Below are 15,406 nucleotides of genomic sequence, written 5' to 3' on the forward strand. Positions count from 1 at the left end.
GTCCTCTCCCTGTCTTTCCCAGCTCCCGCTGACTGTCCACATCTTTGGTGAGTGGTGGGTCAAGGTTCTTTCCTGTCGTATCTGACCTCTTCCTTGTCACACCTCTGTGACTCCTTTTGTTCTGGTGATTACATAAGAGGCTCACCAGATTAACCCAAGCTTATCTACCTCTTAGGGTCAGGTGACTGGCACTCTGACACAGTACTTCTCTTGATTATGACAGATCACCATGCCTACTGCAGATATTAGAAAGGCAAAGGCCTTTCAAAGTGCTCACTGGGAGATTTTTCCATGGGTCTGCTGCAACATAGTTTGTTTTTAAAATAGGTAAAAAATAGGGACTGTGAAGCTGGTGGAGTTGCTAGGCAAGCTTCATAAGAGGCCAGAGACTCTACTTTGAAAGGTCCTGTTTGTTCATCATTCCTGTCACATGAACTTGCATTGGTTTTCTAGAGCAGCCACAAGAAAAGTACCACAGCTGGTGGTTCCAACAGTTTATTTTCTCAGAATTCTGGAGCTAGAGTTCAAGATCTGTGGCAGAGTTGGTTTCTTCTCCTCTCAGGCCTCACTCTTTTGTAGATGGTCACCTCTTGTTGTCTTCGAGTGGTCTTTCCTTTGCTTGTGTCCTTACTTCCTGGTGCCTAAAGACACCCATAGTTTTGGACTGCAGTTAACTCCACTGGTCTCATTTAACTTTTGTCTTCTCCTTAGAGAGCCTGTCTCCAAACAGAGTTGCATCATAAAGCACTGGGACTCAACCCTTCAACAAGAGATCTTAAGAGGACAATTATCAGCCTGTAACAATAGCTAACTAGACCTAACTTACAAAGTGATGGAAAACTATTAAGAAACACAAAGTGGGGGAACTGGGGGTGGGGATGGGTGTACAACTTGTTCTGTCACACAGGCTTTTTTTTTTTTCTACAAAAAATGGTGATTTTATTTTCTTATAACATATAATGGTAAATATTTGGGGGGATGTTCAGGTTTTAAAATTTCTCTGGGTTGACTTTACACATCACAATACCAATATAGGTTAAGAAGTTCTTCCATTTCAGGCTAATAAAGGGATCCAATTGATAGGAGATATGGCAATACATGAAAATAAAGGTGTCCCCCCCCACCTCCAAATGTCTATCTATAAAAGCTTAACAATCACTGCCTACTCCACAGGACAGACAATTTGTTTTTAAAAGGCTCCAGACTGAAGAACAGCACAACCCTGTGTCATAATACTTATAATACACTTTACCAATACTTTATCAAAGATGTTTGAACTTGAGAATAACACTGAAGAAAAAAAAAGCAGTAGCTGAGGAACTGCACAACAAAAAGAAAATCATATAAAACATCTCCACCACTATTTAAAAGCCAAATTTAAGCAATAGTAAAAAAGAAAAAAAATCAAAACAAGATAATAATACAACCTCTGTTTAAAATAACAGCCCTGTCCTGCTTCTTTTCCATTGAATTTTACATATGAACAGACTATATATACTGGAGTTTTGGAGAAATGTCCATTTGGTCTGTCACACCCATCAGGTTCCGGCTCCATCTGCTCACTGTCTTTGGGGTTCATTCAACTCCATGTTGTTTCTGTCTTTGCCATTCTGGGTTAGGTGCCGTGTGTTAGGTATACATCTCTCCCTTTTCCTTTACACAGTGCAGAGTATATGGGCACAGGTCACATAGTTTCCCCTTTACTCCAAGTCACCATCTTTGTCTAAATTCAAAGCGGTGTTTGACGGCGTGCAGTAGTTGGGCTTGTCAGACGGTACATAGCCTGGCAGACACAAACATTTGTAGGAGCCTTCTGTGTTGATGCACTTGGCATTCTTGCAGAGAGACATCCGATTATTCAGCTCACTGCATTCATTTACATCTGCAATAAAGCAAACCACAGGTCAACAGTCTCTAATGTTACTCCAGCCAGAGACATGCAGGTACCATCTGCACCTGGGTGCTGCCCACAGTTCTCTGGCACATAAACCAGACAGTTTCCTTATTTTTAACTCTCTCAGTGTGCAAGATAAGCTTTCTTAGACCTTAAAAAAGACTACCACAGAGAGTATGAATTGCCCTGTTATTCAAAATACAATGTCAACATTTTGTCAGCTTGACATTTTATATAGACAAGCTACAGTATGACTGGTGATTTTAATATTTTTATACATGCTAACAGTTAGGGAAGCCATCTATTTTCTAGATACCATCACTCTTTTATAGTTATGTCACATACTCAGGGAAACTATTACTTCCTGAACCATCAAAATTCAAGGTGAAAAGTCAAAATAATTACTTGAGCCATTCCTCTATATTTAGCATTATTGAGGGATGGGGCTGGAGGCTGCAAGTAGAGCCTCATGGTACATACAGCTCTTGCCTAGCATGCACAAGGCCCTGGGGTTCAGTCTCTGGCCCCGAGGAAAATAAAACAATGATTTTTAAATGGGGCGATAACTCTGAGTTTCAGTTGTGATTAAAAAAAACAAAAAACAAAAATCAAAACAGGCTGGATGCATGCCTTTAGTCCCAGCACTCGGGTGGCAGAGGCAGGCAGCTCTCTGTGAGTTCAAGGCCAGCCTGGTCTACAGAATGAGTTTCAGTACAGACAAAGATACAGAGAAACCCTGTGTCAACCTCCCCACCCCCCAAAAAACAGAATACATCACTGACTGTCTTAACTATTTTTTGTGTGTAGTTCCTGTAACACCAAGCATAATTATACTTAATGCAGATTTCTAGAACTTTTTTCAACTTCCCAAACTGTAACCCCCACCCATCTTGCTGAAACATACTCAGCTGACCGGATATGGCCACAGGGGATCCCAGAGGAAGCCTTTCATGGGACACTCTTGTTCTTACCGACACAAGTCATCTTGGCCATATCCAGGTGGTACCCATCAAAGCAATCACAGGTATAACCTTCCTGGACCCTCACACAGCGGCCATTTTCACAGCCATTGAGGATGCCACATTCTTCTGCCTGCAATTCCTCAAAGCTATTTAAAAAACCTGCAGAGGAAAAGGCAGGGTCCAGGTTAGAAGTGTTCAATCTCATTTCCTAAAGAAAATCACATTATTATTATTAAGGATATGGTTTCTTTTATATATTTGTTTTAGATACCTTAACATTAGCACACACACACACACACACACACACACACACACACACACACACACACACACACACACACACGAGCTCTATTGCACGTATGCCTGTATACCAGAAGAAGAGGGCATCAGATCCCACTAGAGATGGTTGTGAGCCATCATGTGGTTGCTGAGATTTAAACTCAGGACCTCTGGAAGAGCAGTCAGTCTCTTAACCACTGAGCCATCTGTGCAGTCCTGACACTAGTTTTAGAATTTACTATCACGTATATCTATGCCCAGTGCTAAGCATAAAATAACTCAAACTTTTGCACGGAGTAGTCCATTTTTTAAAATTCCAGTTCTTTATACTAAAATCACATAACATGGAAAACAAGGATGAGTTTGAGATTTAAGAAAGTTTAAGCATGAGTTTAAGTTGTTCTTTTCAGTAGGGCACATGTCAGGAAGCCTTCAGGGGTGGGATTGGTGGAATTCCCAAGCATGTTCTGCAGGCATTTTCTAGGAAGGCTCCCAAGTTTGAGGATGTGCAATGGGAGTTGCAGAAACAAAGAAGTACCGGGCTGGCTGTGCCCAGTGGGGTCTGTTTACTCTGGCTTTCCACCGAGCCCTCTGCAAAGGCCCACAGGATAGAGGCATAGAAGCAATTAAAACATCTTGATAAATGGGAAAGCACACTATACGTGTGTTTAGGATATCAAAAGACTTTGATAAAGGACGAAACAAAGAAACTCTTGTTTGGCTCTTTTTACAGTTTAGATGATAGCTCTGAAGCCACTCAAGACGCCTGGAGTTTTAACAACATGAAGTTGTGACCATGCATGAAAGAGTTGAGCTGTCCTCCTGGAGAAGGAAGCTGTAACTATAAATACACAATGACATAAGTACACTGTCACAGGTCACCTTCTGGACACAGGGGCTTAAAAAAACAAAACAAAACAAAAAACCATAAAGCCAGACATTTTGGCATGAGGTGTTCTCTGAGGTAATTCTCCAATGGAACTGCAGGGGGCAGCAAAATATTATTGCTATGCAGGCCCAGAAGGTCTTAACTTACATAGGAGCCCACTAAAAAAGCTTTTTTTTTTTTTTTTTTTTTTTTAAATTAACACCAAGAAGGTAGGGTGGGAGAAGGGGAGGGGAGGGGGAGAAGAAGGAGAGGGAACTGTGATTGTAATTAAAAAAAAAGAAAGAAAGAAAAGCTCCCAGAAACAATCCATGAGGGCCCCTAGCCAAAATTTAAAGAGGGAAAGAATCAGGCCATGAAGAAATAACAGACATATAAAGCTGATTTGAGAAATACAGACTTAGAAAATGAGATCTTTATAGAAATCTTCAAAATCTAGTGAATCATAGCAAAATCATTTCAAGGACAGCAAAATCATTTTGCTGTCACAGTAAGATTACATTTTATTGCAGGAATTAAAATGTGTCATTAACAAATGAAACCCAAGACCTCCAAAATACACCTTCATGTTTCTAAACCAGGTGGGAAGGCTCTGATCCAAATCTGACCTGATACCTGTTTAGGTAAATGAACACAACTACATCCAGTAGCCATGTTAAGTCTCCGTGGCCATATAAATGGCACTATGGCAGAGCTGAGTGGCTACAACAGAGACCATGTGGCCTTCAAAGTCTAAAACATTACCATAGCTAGCCTTTCAGAGAATGGCTAATGCACTAATGAATTACAGTTTTGGAAATTGGAAATTGGAAATTTAGAAATTGCACAAACTGAAGGTAACGGAGACCACAAAGCATGAAGTTGATGAGAAGTCTCACTTTGCTTTTCTTCCATTATTGGCTACTCAGTGTGATCTTTTCTCCAGCAGGGCCAGGAGCCCTTGCTCCCTACCAGTCAGAGAGCAGGCCGGGCTGGGAGATGTTTCTAACATTCAGGCAGGCTGTTTAAAGGCCATTGTGGAATCAAAACCCACATGACAACTCCCTATGTGTGACACCAACATGTGTGTTGACATTATGAATGGAACAGGAGCATTAGAATCATGTTGGCATTGAAGAGAAGTTCAGGATAGTTCAACATGTAAAGTCCTAGAATGCAAACTTGAATGTGGCAGAGGAGACACACACAAGTGTGTGGGTTTCAGGGTCGCTTACAGACTCTACCTATTTCTGTATTTGTGGGTTTTCTTTGGAATTTGCACTCTCTCCCCTTTTCTCTTTAAGGAGGAGGTTTACTCATCTATAGCTCCCATCGTGATGTGTATACAAGTACATAGTCTTGACATTGTGGATGTATTCAGGCCCATTTCATGAAGTGACTCAGGATCACGTTTTGTTAGGAATAAAGCAAGGCTACCAAGCACAAGAGTTAGGGATAGGACAGTAGTTATCCTTGGGAAGACTTGGGAAAGGACATACTGTTCTTGACCTTGGAGAGGGGCCATATAGGTATGTGATAACCAACCTCACTGAATGGCAGAAACACAGTAAACTGGTAGATACCGATTCTCTCAAGCCAAAGTCATTGAGGATCTGTTTACTCCTGAATATTCTACCAGGTTTGCCTTTTCCTATTGCTACCACACTGTAATGATTCTTCAGGGAGGGGAGGTCTTTACATACCCAAGCTGGAAACAGCCTTGGTCAGGGACGCTGGTAGCTGGGGTGAGTAAACACATTCTTAGAAGTAACCCTTACCCTCCACTAAATTATAGGTGCCCCACCCCCATAAGTCTCTCAGGGGGACCAACAGAACTCACCATCCTATAGTAATACAAGATATCTCTGTGTTGTCATTCATTCACAAAATCACTGTTCACTGTCTAAAAGCCTCCAAGCAGTATGCTCTGCCATTTCTTTAAACTTTACTCTTATGTCTTGAAATGTAATTAAACATACAACGAATGTGGAAATGTGGCTTTTAGATTCAACCAAAGACCTCATATTGGAGCAGAGGGAGGAAGAATGTCTACCCTCCTGAACCATAAAGGAGGAAGGAAAAGGCTTTTGACTTTGTGGAAATAATCCCCAATGCAGCTACAAAGGTCTAAATGCTACTCCCAATTGGTGGCTTCTGCAAACAGGTGATACCCCCCTCCCCCCAAGAAAAGACTTCCTAGTAGGTTGCAACTCTGAAGTGTCTCTTAAGTCCTAACCCCGAAGTCTATGGTCCACAGGGACCCAGCATGTGAGAACGTGCTACAGCTGCTGGAGTGAGACGCGTCTCTTGAGATGAGGAAGGTCTCCATTACGATGCAGTTCAGCACCCTCTTGTCCAGTCAGCCACCATCTTTCATTCTGAATTGCTGTGTTTCCAAACCTCACTCTTTCCTATTTGAAAGCACAGATGTCTCTCCTATAGAAACATAGTTTGTGTGTGGTTTCCTCACACAGCACCCTCTGTCCACAGGCTGTGGGGCATTTCCTTTCTAGAGGGGACATTATTTTCATTCCTGCCTCCCCCCTGAAAGCTCTGCTCACAAATCCAGAAAAGGCTGGCACGCATCACTTCTTACTTAATAAATCCTCTCACAAGTGGATTCTAAAAATCCATTTCTGACCAAGAAGGTATTTTTTTTTTTGGACCACCCACTCTAAAATACTTGTAAAGATCAACTTGGTGTGGTGAACATTTGTCATTTCCTTGTAGGGAACTGGAACTAGACCATGACTTAATATGAAAAGAAATGATTGAGCTGTAGCAATTCTAACAATAAGATCATTTTCATTACTTTAAAGAAAATAAATACAATACCTCTCCCATGCAATGCTCATCTTGGAATCTGGTGATTCCTAGCCAAACCAGCAGGCTGTGTAACTCAAGGGGATTATAAAACCAGTCTGCTGGGTCCCACCCTAATATTCTGATGGGTATGTTTAGACCCACAGATCTGCATTCAAAACAATTTCCCAGGGATAGGATTTTGAAAATACTGATTAATCTTGATCCACAGCTTAACTCAACATGACTGAACGACTGCTTACGATCTTGAATGAAGTAAGGGTTTGTCTCTGGGCCATACTGTTCACCGAAGTCCACCAACGCATCCTGTCCATATGGCCGCCGTCGCCCGGTCACGGGGATGTTGCACAGCTGGGCATAGTCATCTGGAAGGGAAAGGACACAGTTGAGTTACATCAGACACGAACACCACATCCCAGAGCAGTGAGCCTGGCATCACACACACCATTCAGAAGCATCTGGAATGTGCCCAAGTATTCCTCTGTGGAAGCTGGGTGCACGTACACACTGAGTATTAGGATAAAGAAGGCTCTCAAACAATGACCTAAAAGAGCTGATGATTTGTATAACCCATCCTAGAAAACACACACAGACAGCGAGACAGTCGGAGAGAGAGAGATAGAGATAGAGAGAGTGAGCGTGCGTGAGACAGCCATCTCAGAATGCATCAGGCCTCCTGGAAGAGAAGTTTTATCAAATCTTAATATGAATTATTATAAAAATGTAAGAAACAAAGGTAGTCCACAGAGGAAGTGAAAGGCACATGCCCATAAGAAACAGGAAAAGCAAATCACTAGTGTTCATAACACCATACAACAGCATCCCCAAAGTCTCGGCTGGAACTGATCAGTTGCTCCTCTAACCGTCAGACACTGTGTAATTCCAGGCCCTGGGAACATGATTACAGCATGATGGACATCACAGCAAGGATGAGCATAGCAATAAGAAACTACTGACTGCACACTGCTTCCTCTGTCGTGTGTTGCTCTAAGCATTTAATTAATACCCATTTCACAGAAGCATTTGCTGCTCTGATTTTGCTGTCATCTGAATTTTATTGATGCAGACAGGAAGGCACAGAGAGGTTACATCTCAGCTTGTGCTCAGCTGGCCCAGATCTAAAGTCAGTAACCAGGCTACAGAGCTTTCTTCAAGTGCAGTTTCCTGCATCTCATCTGGAACATCGGGCCTGATTTCGCTCTTGGCCTCCAGCAGCCACTTCCTATAGCCACATACCCATTCTAAACTGGACCAGGCTGGAATGGTTGGATTCCTAACCTGCACTCCCCAGCCAAGCCATGGAATCTCAGTTCTCCACCCGCAGGGGGGTACTGAGATTTAAATGCATGCCATGATGTCAGGTCTTTCCTACACTTAATAGTGGTTGTTTGGAAAGTCCAGAGAGAAATGTTTCATGTGCTGAATGTATGAATTACAGAGAATGCATTTTCCAAATACAACAACTAGCAGTTGGTGAGAAGTCCAAGTTTCCTAGAGGTCAGCTACTCTGCCAGGATGATTGCAGGCAGCCAGGTACTGGGCTCCAGGACTGGGTTGACAAAAATCTCACCGGAGTCACCCACGGCAACACGAACCCGAAGGTTTCCAGTTGTTTCCTCCTATATACAATTAAAGAAAAACAGAGTCTGGCAAGATGGCTCAGCTATTAAATGTGCTTTCCACCAAGGCTGAGGACCTAAGGTAAATTCTGGGGCCCACATGGAGGAAGAAGAGAACAGATTCCTGTGCGTTGTTCTCTGACCTCCATAAATGTGCACTGTAGTTCATATACACTCACTTTCCCCTCCCCCCTCTAAAAAAATAACTCTAAGGAAATAGCTAGTGCAGCTGGAAAGGATTGCTTCCATCCCTGTATGGAAGGTGAAGAGTCAAAACTCACACATTCTGCGACTAGCACCAGGGAACAGTAAAGCCTCAGAACCCACTGCGCCATGGACAGGGTAGAAGCCTCATTGCCCCAATCCCTCGCCTCATGCACACATATTCTAGAAACATCCAGACCCCAGATGTTCCCAACACTTTGCATGAAGCCATGCTGTGAGATGAAATGTTCAATTCTTTAAGGAAATAACAGAGCCTGGAACAAGACTCTTGATTCAAACAACAATAACAACAACAACAAAACCAAAATCCCAGTTTCAAACAGAGCTCAAACTGTTGTCAGCTCCACTTAATGTTTGAAAAAGCACCAGGGGCTTTCCCTTTGAGAGCAGAATTGTTCAAATGTTTACAGGTTTTAAGAGCTGAGGTCATCTCCCCTGGTTTTTAAAAAATTTATATATAGTTGCTGTCTCAAAGGGAGGACATCTTTCAGTATTTTATAGCAAAGCCACAGTGTGACCAAGAGTGGATATTAAAAGTGAATCAGTTCATATACTCAGTTTGGAAGACATAATCCAGAGATGGCTAGAGCTCTCCCCTGAGACATCTGTCAATTGTTAGCGAGTCTTACTGAGACTTGAGGTCCAAGGATGTCAAGTGACACAGAAAGGTCTGGCCAGCGCTGTTTGGCTTCGATTCTGGGCTCTCTTCCACTGAAGCAATGAGGTGACTAACTGTTGCCAGCATTTCCCTCTATCAGCGTCAAAGGAGAGACCTCATGTGGGAGTGAAAATGAAGGACAGACAGACAACAGCTGCCTGGAAGGGCTGTGCTTGAACAACAGCTATGTGTATGTACACAAATCAGGTTATGGGGAAAAGTGCCTTGGATTAATTTTAAGGTCCTAATTAAAGCTACAGACAAAAGAAATTAAATTATGGTCAGACATGGCTATGTGGCTCCTAAAGCTTGTAGACTCGACCCAGGCTGGAGAGAGGGCAGCAGAAGGAGATAGGGAATGGAAATTTTGAGACCTGCCTCGTCTTTCTCTTCCCTTCTCCTGCCACGCATTACCACTCGGGAGTCTAGAATCCACTGTCCTTCACAGCCTCCCTGTCTCTAATGTATCGAATGCTAAGCTTCAAGACAGAATTGATCAGATATCAAAGTATAACTTCTGTGTCACAGGTTCTGTCTTACAGCTGAAAATGTGTACCCTCTGCTCAATATAAGGACAGGGACCAAGGGCAGGTCTGTCCCCATCCATGTATGCTGTCTCTTTCATCCTCCCATCATGCACCTCTCAGGTTCTTGACCAGGGTCATGGGTGAAATGAGCATGCACAAATGGAAAGAATGTGGGCTTTGGAGGCAGAGGCCAGAGCTGCAGTGTTCATTGTGTTGCTTATTTTACTATTCAGCAATTTTGGGCAAGCCTCAGTTTCTCTATCTGTCTCATAGGAGTAATTCTTTAAAATAATATCTATTTTTACTGTATGAATGTTTTGCCTGCATGTATGTCCATTTGCCATGTGTGTGCCTAGTCCCTGTGGAGGTCAGAAAAGAGGACCAGACCCACTGGAACAGAAGTCACACATGGCTGTGAGCCATTGTCTGACTACTGGGAATTGAACCTGGGTCCTATGCAAGAGCAGCCAGTACTCTTAACCTCTGAGCCATCTCTCCAGCCCTTCCACAGGGGTAATTCTTATCTTCATATGTTGGTGGCACATGAAAAATGAGACAGTATTATAGATTTGCTCCTAAATTTTGAATTTGGAAGTTACTCTTTTTTTTTCTTTCTCTTAAGAGAAACCCAGAAGTCTGTATGGAAGATGTGAAAATAATAGACAAGTCAGAGTATTGCGAGTGACATATAAGTCTGAATGTCTGAACTGAAGGTGATCTGTGGGCAGATTGGGCTGTGGTAAATTAAGGACAATGAAAGAACAAATTCCAGGTATTTGTTGATTCCCTTTTGAGATTATCTGGGGTGGGGTTTTTTTTTTGCTGTTTTTTCATAGGTGTAGGAAACTGGGTAGAGAAAAACTGTTCATGAACACTCTCCAACAAAACACAAAACTGATGATTGCCTTGGCAAACTTGTTTGCATGTGATAGATTATTAACAGCAAACTTTATATTTGAGTCACAGATCTCATCAAGTAGCCCTGGCTGCATTGTATTGTAGACCAGGTGCACAAGGGATAACTCGGAACATTCCAAAGAGGCATGGGTAAGATGTCTTTGGGATCTGAGTATAGGCAAATCTCTAGCATGTTCTGGCCCGTGAGCATCCCAAGCCCCGAGAACGGAAACCACTCTGGTGTGGAGGTGTCATTAGCCCTATATCTGAGTCACAGTCAGAGTGTAACTTAGGGGTCTGGGTGAATTGGGGCTGGCTGCAGTACAGAGGTCAACAGCAGACCCCTGAACTATTTCTAGATTCCCCTGAGAAGCCAGGAGAACCCTGGCTGCCTCTTCCTCCAGCTCACCATGAGTGCACACACAACATACTTTGTCTTTAACGTCTCTTTGCTTTTCAAAACTTCCTCTTTTTATGCACACCAACAAAAATTAATCATCTAGTCAACAGGTGTTAGGTGCAGAGCAATGGCAGATCCCGAGAGCCCTCTTTTCTGAGATCCCCCCCCCCACCAGCTCTAGATCAAAGCTATGAGAGGGACACATGGATGGGGTGGCATGGAACACCACCACTAAGTGGTCTAAACAGATCCAGGCCATTGGTCACACTAATTTCCCTGGTATGCCAGATTCACACAGCAGATGGTACTGTTTTGATTTCTACTTTAAATGAAAAAAATGATTTTTTTTAAAAAAACAAAGTTCTCCCCTGGAGCCATCGGGTCTAGGACCCCTGCTGTCAGAAGCAATGGGAAGCATATTACTACATCCTGGCAGGAAATCATTCTTGATGACAGACGCATCTGCGGGTTTGGTCTGGACAGTCACATGTCACAGTGCCACTCTGGCATTCGAGAACCTGGGAGGCGAAGTTTCTGTTGTCTAAGGCAGGCTAAACCCAGCTTTTAGAAATGGAACAGAGGCTGGATTTGGGTTTCCACACACCAACACTGAGCATTTAGAGTGACAAAATTTAAGTTGTATCTATGTGGGACAAGCAAGGCCCCGGTCTTCTGTAGTAAGAATAGAGGTCACATTTCATTCAAATTTCTCTACCAGTTGTTTTTCCGACAGGTTTAAACAGGCATTATTAATCAATGGCAGCATTAAGGATGGAGAGGAGGAAAGTGGGCACTGCCCACAGGGACTGCTTAGCCTGCAGTGGAATGAAAACTTCTTAACTGAAATGGACAAAGGCTATAATTTTTCTTCTTACAGTGACCATTTAGACTCTTCCATCCTGTGCTGATGAAGGAAGGGACAGAAAGGCCTCAGTAAGTAGGGACAAGAGCTGCACTGCATTGCATGTCTGTCTTTTCCAGAAAAATAAACACTTGCCCAGAGTGGAGCAGGTAACCAGCCTGCATCCAGGAAGTTAAAAAGTGGGGAACTGTCAAAGGATATTAGACACCCCCCACCACATACACCATAACAACCATACTGACACACAGATACAGACACATACACACATAGCATAACAATAACCACACACAGAAAATAACATACAAATGGGCACAACACACACAAATCATAACAACCATGCCCACACGGCAGACACACACACCATAACAATCACACAGACACACAATGCACCCATACACACAGACACACACACCATAACAACCATGCCCATGCATAGACACAACACACACACACACACACACACACACACACACACACACACACACACACACACTCTTAACAAAAGACCTGAAGTCCAAGGCTCAATCACTTGGGTTCTCATCCTTATTTCTTTTCTTCTTAGCTCCTGGTCTGGGCCTGTTTGCTTGAATTTCAGTTTCTCTATCAATGGAACAATATTTGTGCCACTCTGTTTTAGCTATATCAAAGTGATTCATTTTGTGGCTTCTTTCATTTCTACAGTTAGAGCCTGAGGGTAGCATGAACTCAGTGAGAATCGAATGAACAAGGTGGGGTTTAGGAGAGGAGAAAGGGAAGAAAAATGGGAACCCTTACATTTCATCCTAGGAGCAGCAAATGAAGAAGAGAAAAGCTAACTGAGAGGGGCAGTATAGGAGCACCACAGACAGAAAACAGCCTATGACTTGGGTGTGTAGGCACATGCTTACAATCCCAACACTCTAGAGGCAAAGACAAGAGGATCAGGAGTTCAAGGCCACCCTGGGCTCAACACCAATATCAAAACCAAACCAACTAAAGAACCAGACAACAATCAGATAAACAAGGAGGCATTAAGTTAACACTGAAGGATGCATGCCCTGTCTACTGCACAGAACATGTGGAAAAGGAATTCAGCAGGCATGTGCCTTAGAGCTCTGGTGAACCACACATGGCATACTTCTGCATATAGTTTCATCGAGATCTCAGAACTGACTAAGGAAAAATTGTAATTAGCCCTTCTTTGTTTCTCACCAGAACACTGCAGTTTGTAGCACAACATGTCTAATGCTAGCTGAGGGCTTTGTGTGCACTCTATCTGCCAAGCCATGTTCTGTTCACAGCTGTTCTTTTCTGACACCCTAGGAAAATCATTGAGTGCACTCCCCCCGCCGTGAACATCAGGTAAGCACTTTGCTCAGCTATAAGCATCTGTGGTTCAAATTCCAGGGAGAGTCATAACCATGAACACCGATGAGCTCAGCTCCGCCAGGGTCAGCACTATCATTAGTAGGATTTATGTTTATTGAATTTGCTCGATTTATTAGGTGAAAGAGATCAAATTGCTTAATGTTCAATTAAATTGTACTTGTCGAGGACAGGGAAGTAATGAAGTCTAAAGTCTTGGCAGGGTTTATATTCCATGGGACTCCTGTAAACCATAACACTTTGAGGAAACTCACAGCCGTATACCAATCAAGCCTGCCCACCCTGAGCCTCTAACTGAGGTCAGCCTACCAATGCAGTCACTCCCAATGTTTCCCATCAGATGGCTGCTAGCTAGCCAGACTAGCTGACAGAAGAGATTGTTGGCTACAAATGCATTAGTACTACTAAATAAATATTTTTTTAAAAAAAAACGGAGGTCCCCTCTGTGTTCTAAAACCTGGGTTCAAACATTTATATTCTTGTAATAGCATTAAGCTAAGCCACACAGGCAAGCCTGAGAATAGTGACTGCTAACATGAATTCCTTATTAAAGACTTAATGGAAGGCTTCCCCCATTTCTCAGCTGTCCATCTGGGCTTTGGAAAGACATCACTAAGGCTTACTTTCAGGCAGTCTCAAAAGAAACAAGGAGTGGGGTTACTACTGATGTGAGACAAGGCTTAGCATGCAAAGAGGGCACCGGGGAGGGATTTCAAAGCATTCCTTTTGTAAAAGGCTCCGCTTTTGTTTCTGTCACTGTGAAGATGGGAAAGCCACATCATTGTCTCTTTCCTGCTCCTGGGAGTGATAATCTAAAAAGTCAACAAATCACCACAAACAAATATCATCCCCAAGGAGTCCATTTGCTTTTCTCTTTGTGATACAGCAAGTAAGAATTACTTAGAAAAACTGAATGTATAATTAAGGATAAATGGGAGGTTGTATGCCTTGTGAATGTGCCAAATGTCACTGACGTGTCCACCTCAGAAACTTGCTTTTGTTTTATGTGAATTTTTACCTCCATTAAAAACTAAATGCAAACTAATGGAGGATATAACTCAAAGCTTGAATGCTTGACCAAAATGCACAAGGTACTGGGTTCAATCCCTGGTGGTGGAGTACCTGTGTGTGTGTGTGTGTGTGTGTGTGTGTGTGTGTGTGTGTGTGTGTATCACACTATTTTTGTCCCTTTCCTTTGCTTCTTTTGCATAAAGTTATATATCTATCTATCTATCTCTCTCTCTCTCTCTCCCCCTCTCTCCATATATGGAGAGAGGGGGAGGGAGAGAGAGAGTGTGTGTGTGTCTGGAGTTCATATAAACTTTCTAACGAGTAAGTAAGGAAACAAGACATCTCCAGGGTCCGTCCAAACTTCTATGTATGATTCTACTTTTATTTTTCATAAATATACTCTGATTATGCTTCTCCTCCCCCAACACCTCCCACATCCTCCCCATGTCACTCCCATCAAATCTACACCTTTCCCCACCTCTTTCACATTAGAAAACAAACAGATATCTAAAAAATAATAGTAAGATGAGATAAAATAAAAATAAACAAACTGGAATAAGACAAAACAAACAACAAACAGAAAGGTATTCCAAAGAAAAAGCACATGAAGCATATATAGGGACACACAAGTCCACACACACAGAAACCCCATGAAAACACAAAACTGGAAACTGTAGTACAAACTCAAAGGACATGTAAGGTAAAAACAAATAAAAACAAATAAACAATAGCCTTTCAAAGCATTGTAAGACAAAGAACCTCTAAAAACATGCCATTGAGTTTGTGCTGATTCTATAGGAGGCTTACTGCTACCTTGGGGAAAAAAAGGCCACTGAAGCCTGTGGCTGCAATTCAAGGTAAGAACCACTAGATGTCACTGTTCTGCCTCACAAGCCTGTCCTGGAAGGAAACTGAGGTTGAGAGACATTGAAAAGTATTCCAAAGTTGAAGTCAGGTTAAATTCTCAAAGTTTTAGCTACTAAGTATGATAATTTTAATAATAATTTCATATAATTTTC

At 42.5% G+C, this 15,406-nt stretch overlaps 1 protein-coding gene across 10 annotated transcripts in view; it reads right to left on the reverse strand.

The window, feature by feature from the left end:
- Nucleotides 1-479: 479 nt before the first annotated feature.
- Ltbp1 (latent transforming growth factor beta binding protein 1) overlaps nucleotides 480-15,406 on the reverse strand; it is a 373,886-nt gene continuing 358,959 nt past the window's right edge. For all 10 annotated transcript variants that reach the window (XM_027426071.1, XM_027426069.1, XM_027426070.1 and 7 more), the window contains 3 exons: nucleotides 7,066-7,188; nucleotides 2,866-3,015; nucleotides 480-1,882 (listed from right to left, as the gene is read on the reverse strand). In XM_027426071.1, coding sequence (XP_027281872.1) covers nucleotides 1,701-1,882; nucleotides 2,866-3,015; nucleotides 7,066-7,188 — 455 coding nt within the window. In that variant the 3' untranslated portion in view covers nucleotides 480-1,700. The remainder of the gene's footprint in view (nucleotides 1,883-2,865; nucleotides 3,016-7,065; nucleotides 7,189-15,406) is intronic.

Source organism: Cricetulus griseus, chromosome 7, assembly GCF_003668045.3.
Source record: "Cricetulus griseus strain 17A/GY chromosome 7, alternate assembly CriGri-PICRH-1.0, whole genome shotgun sequence".
NCBI lineage: Eukaryota > Metazoa > Chordata > Mammalia > Rodentia > Cricetidae > Cricetulus > Cricetulus griseus.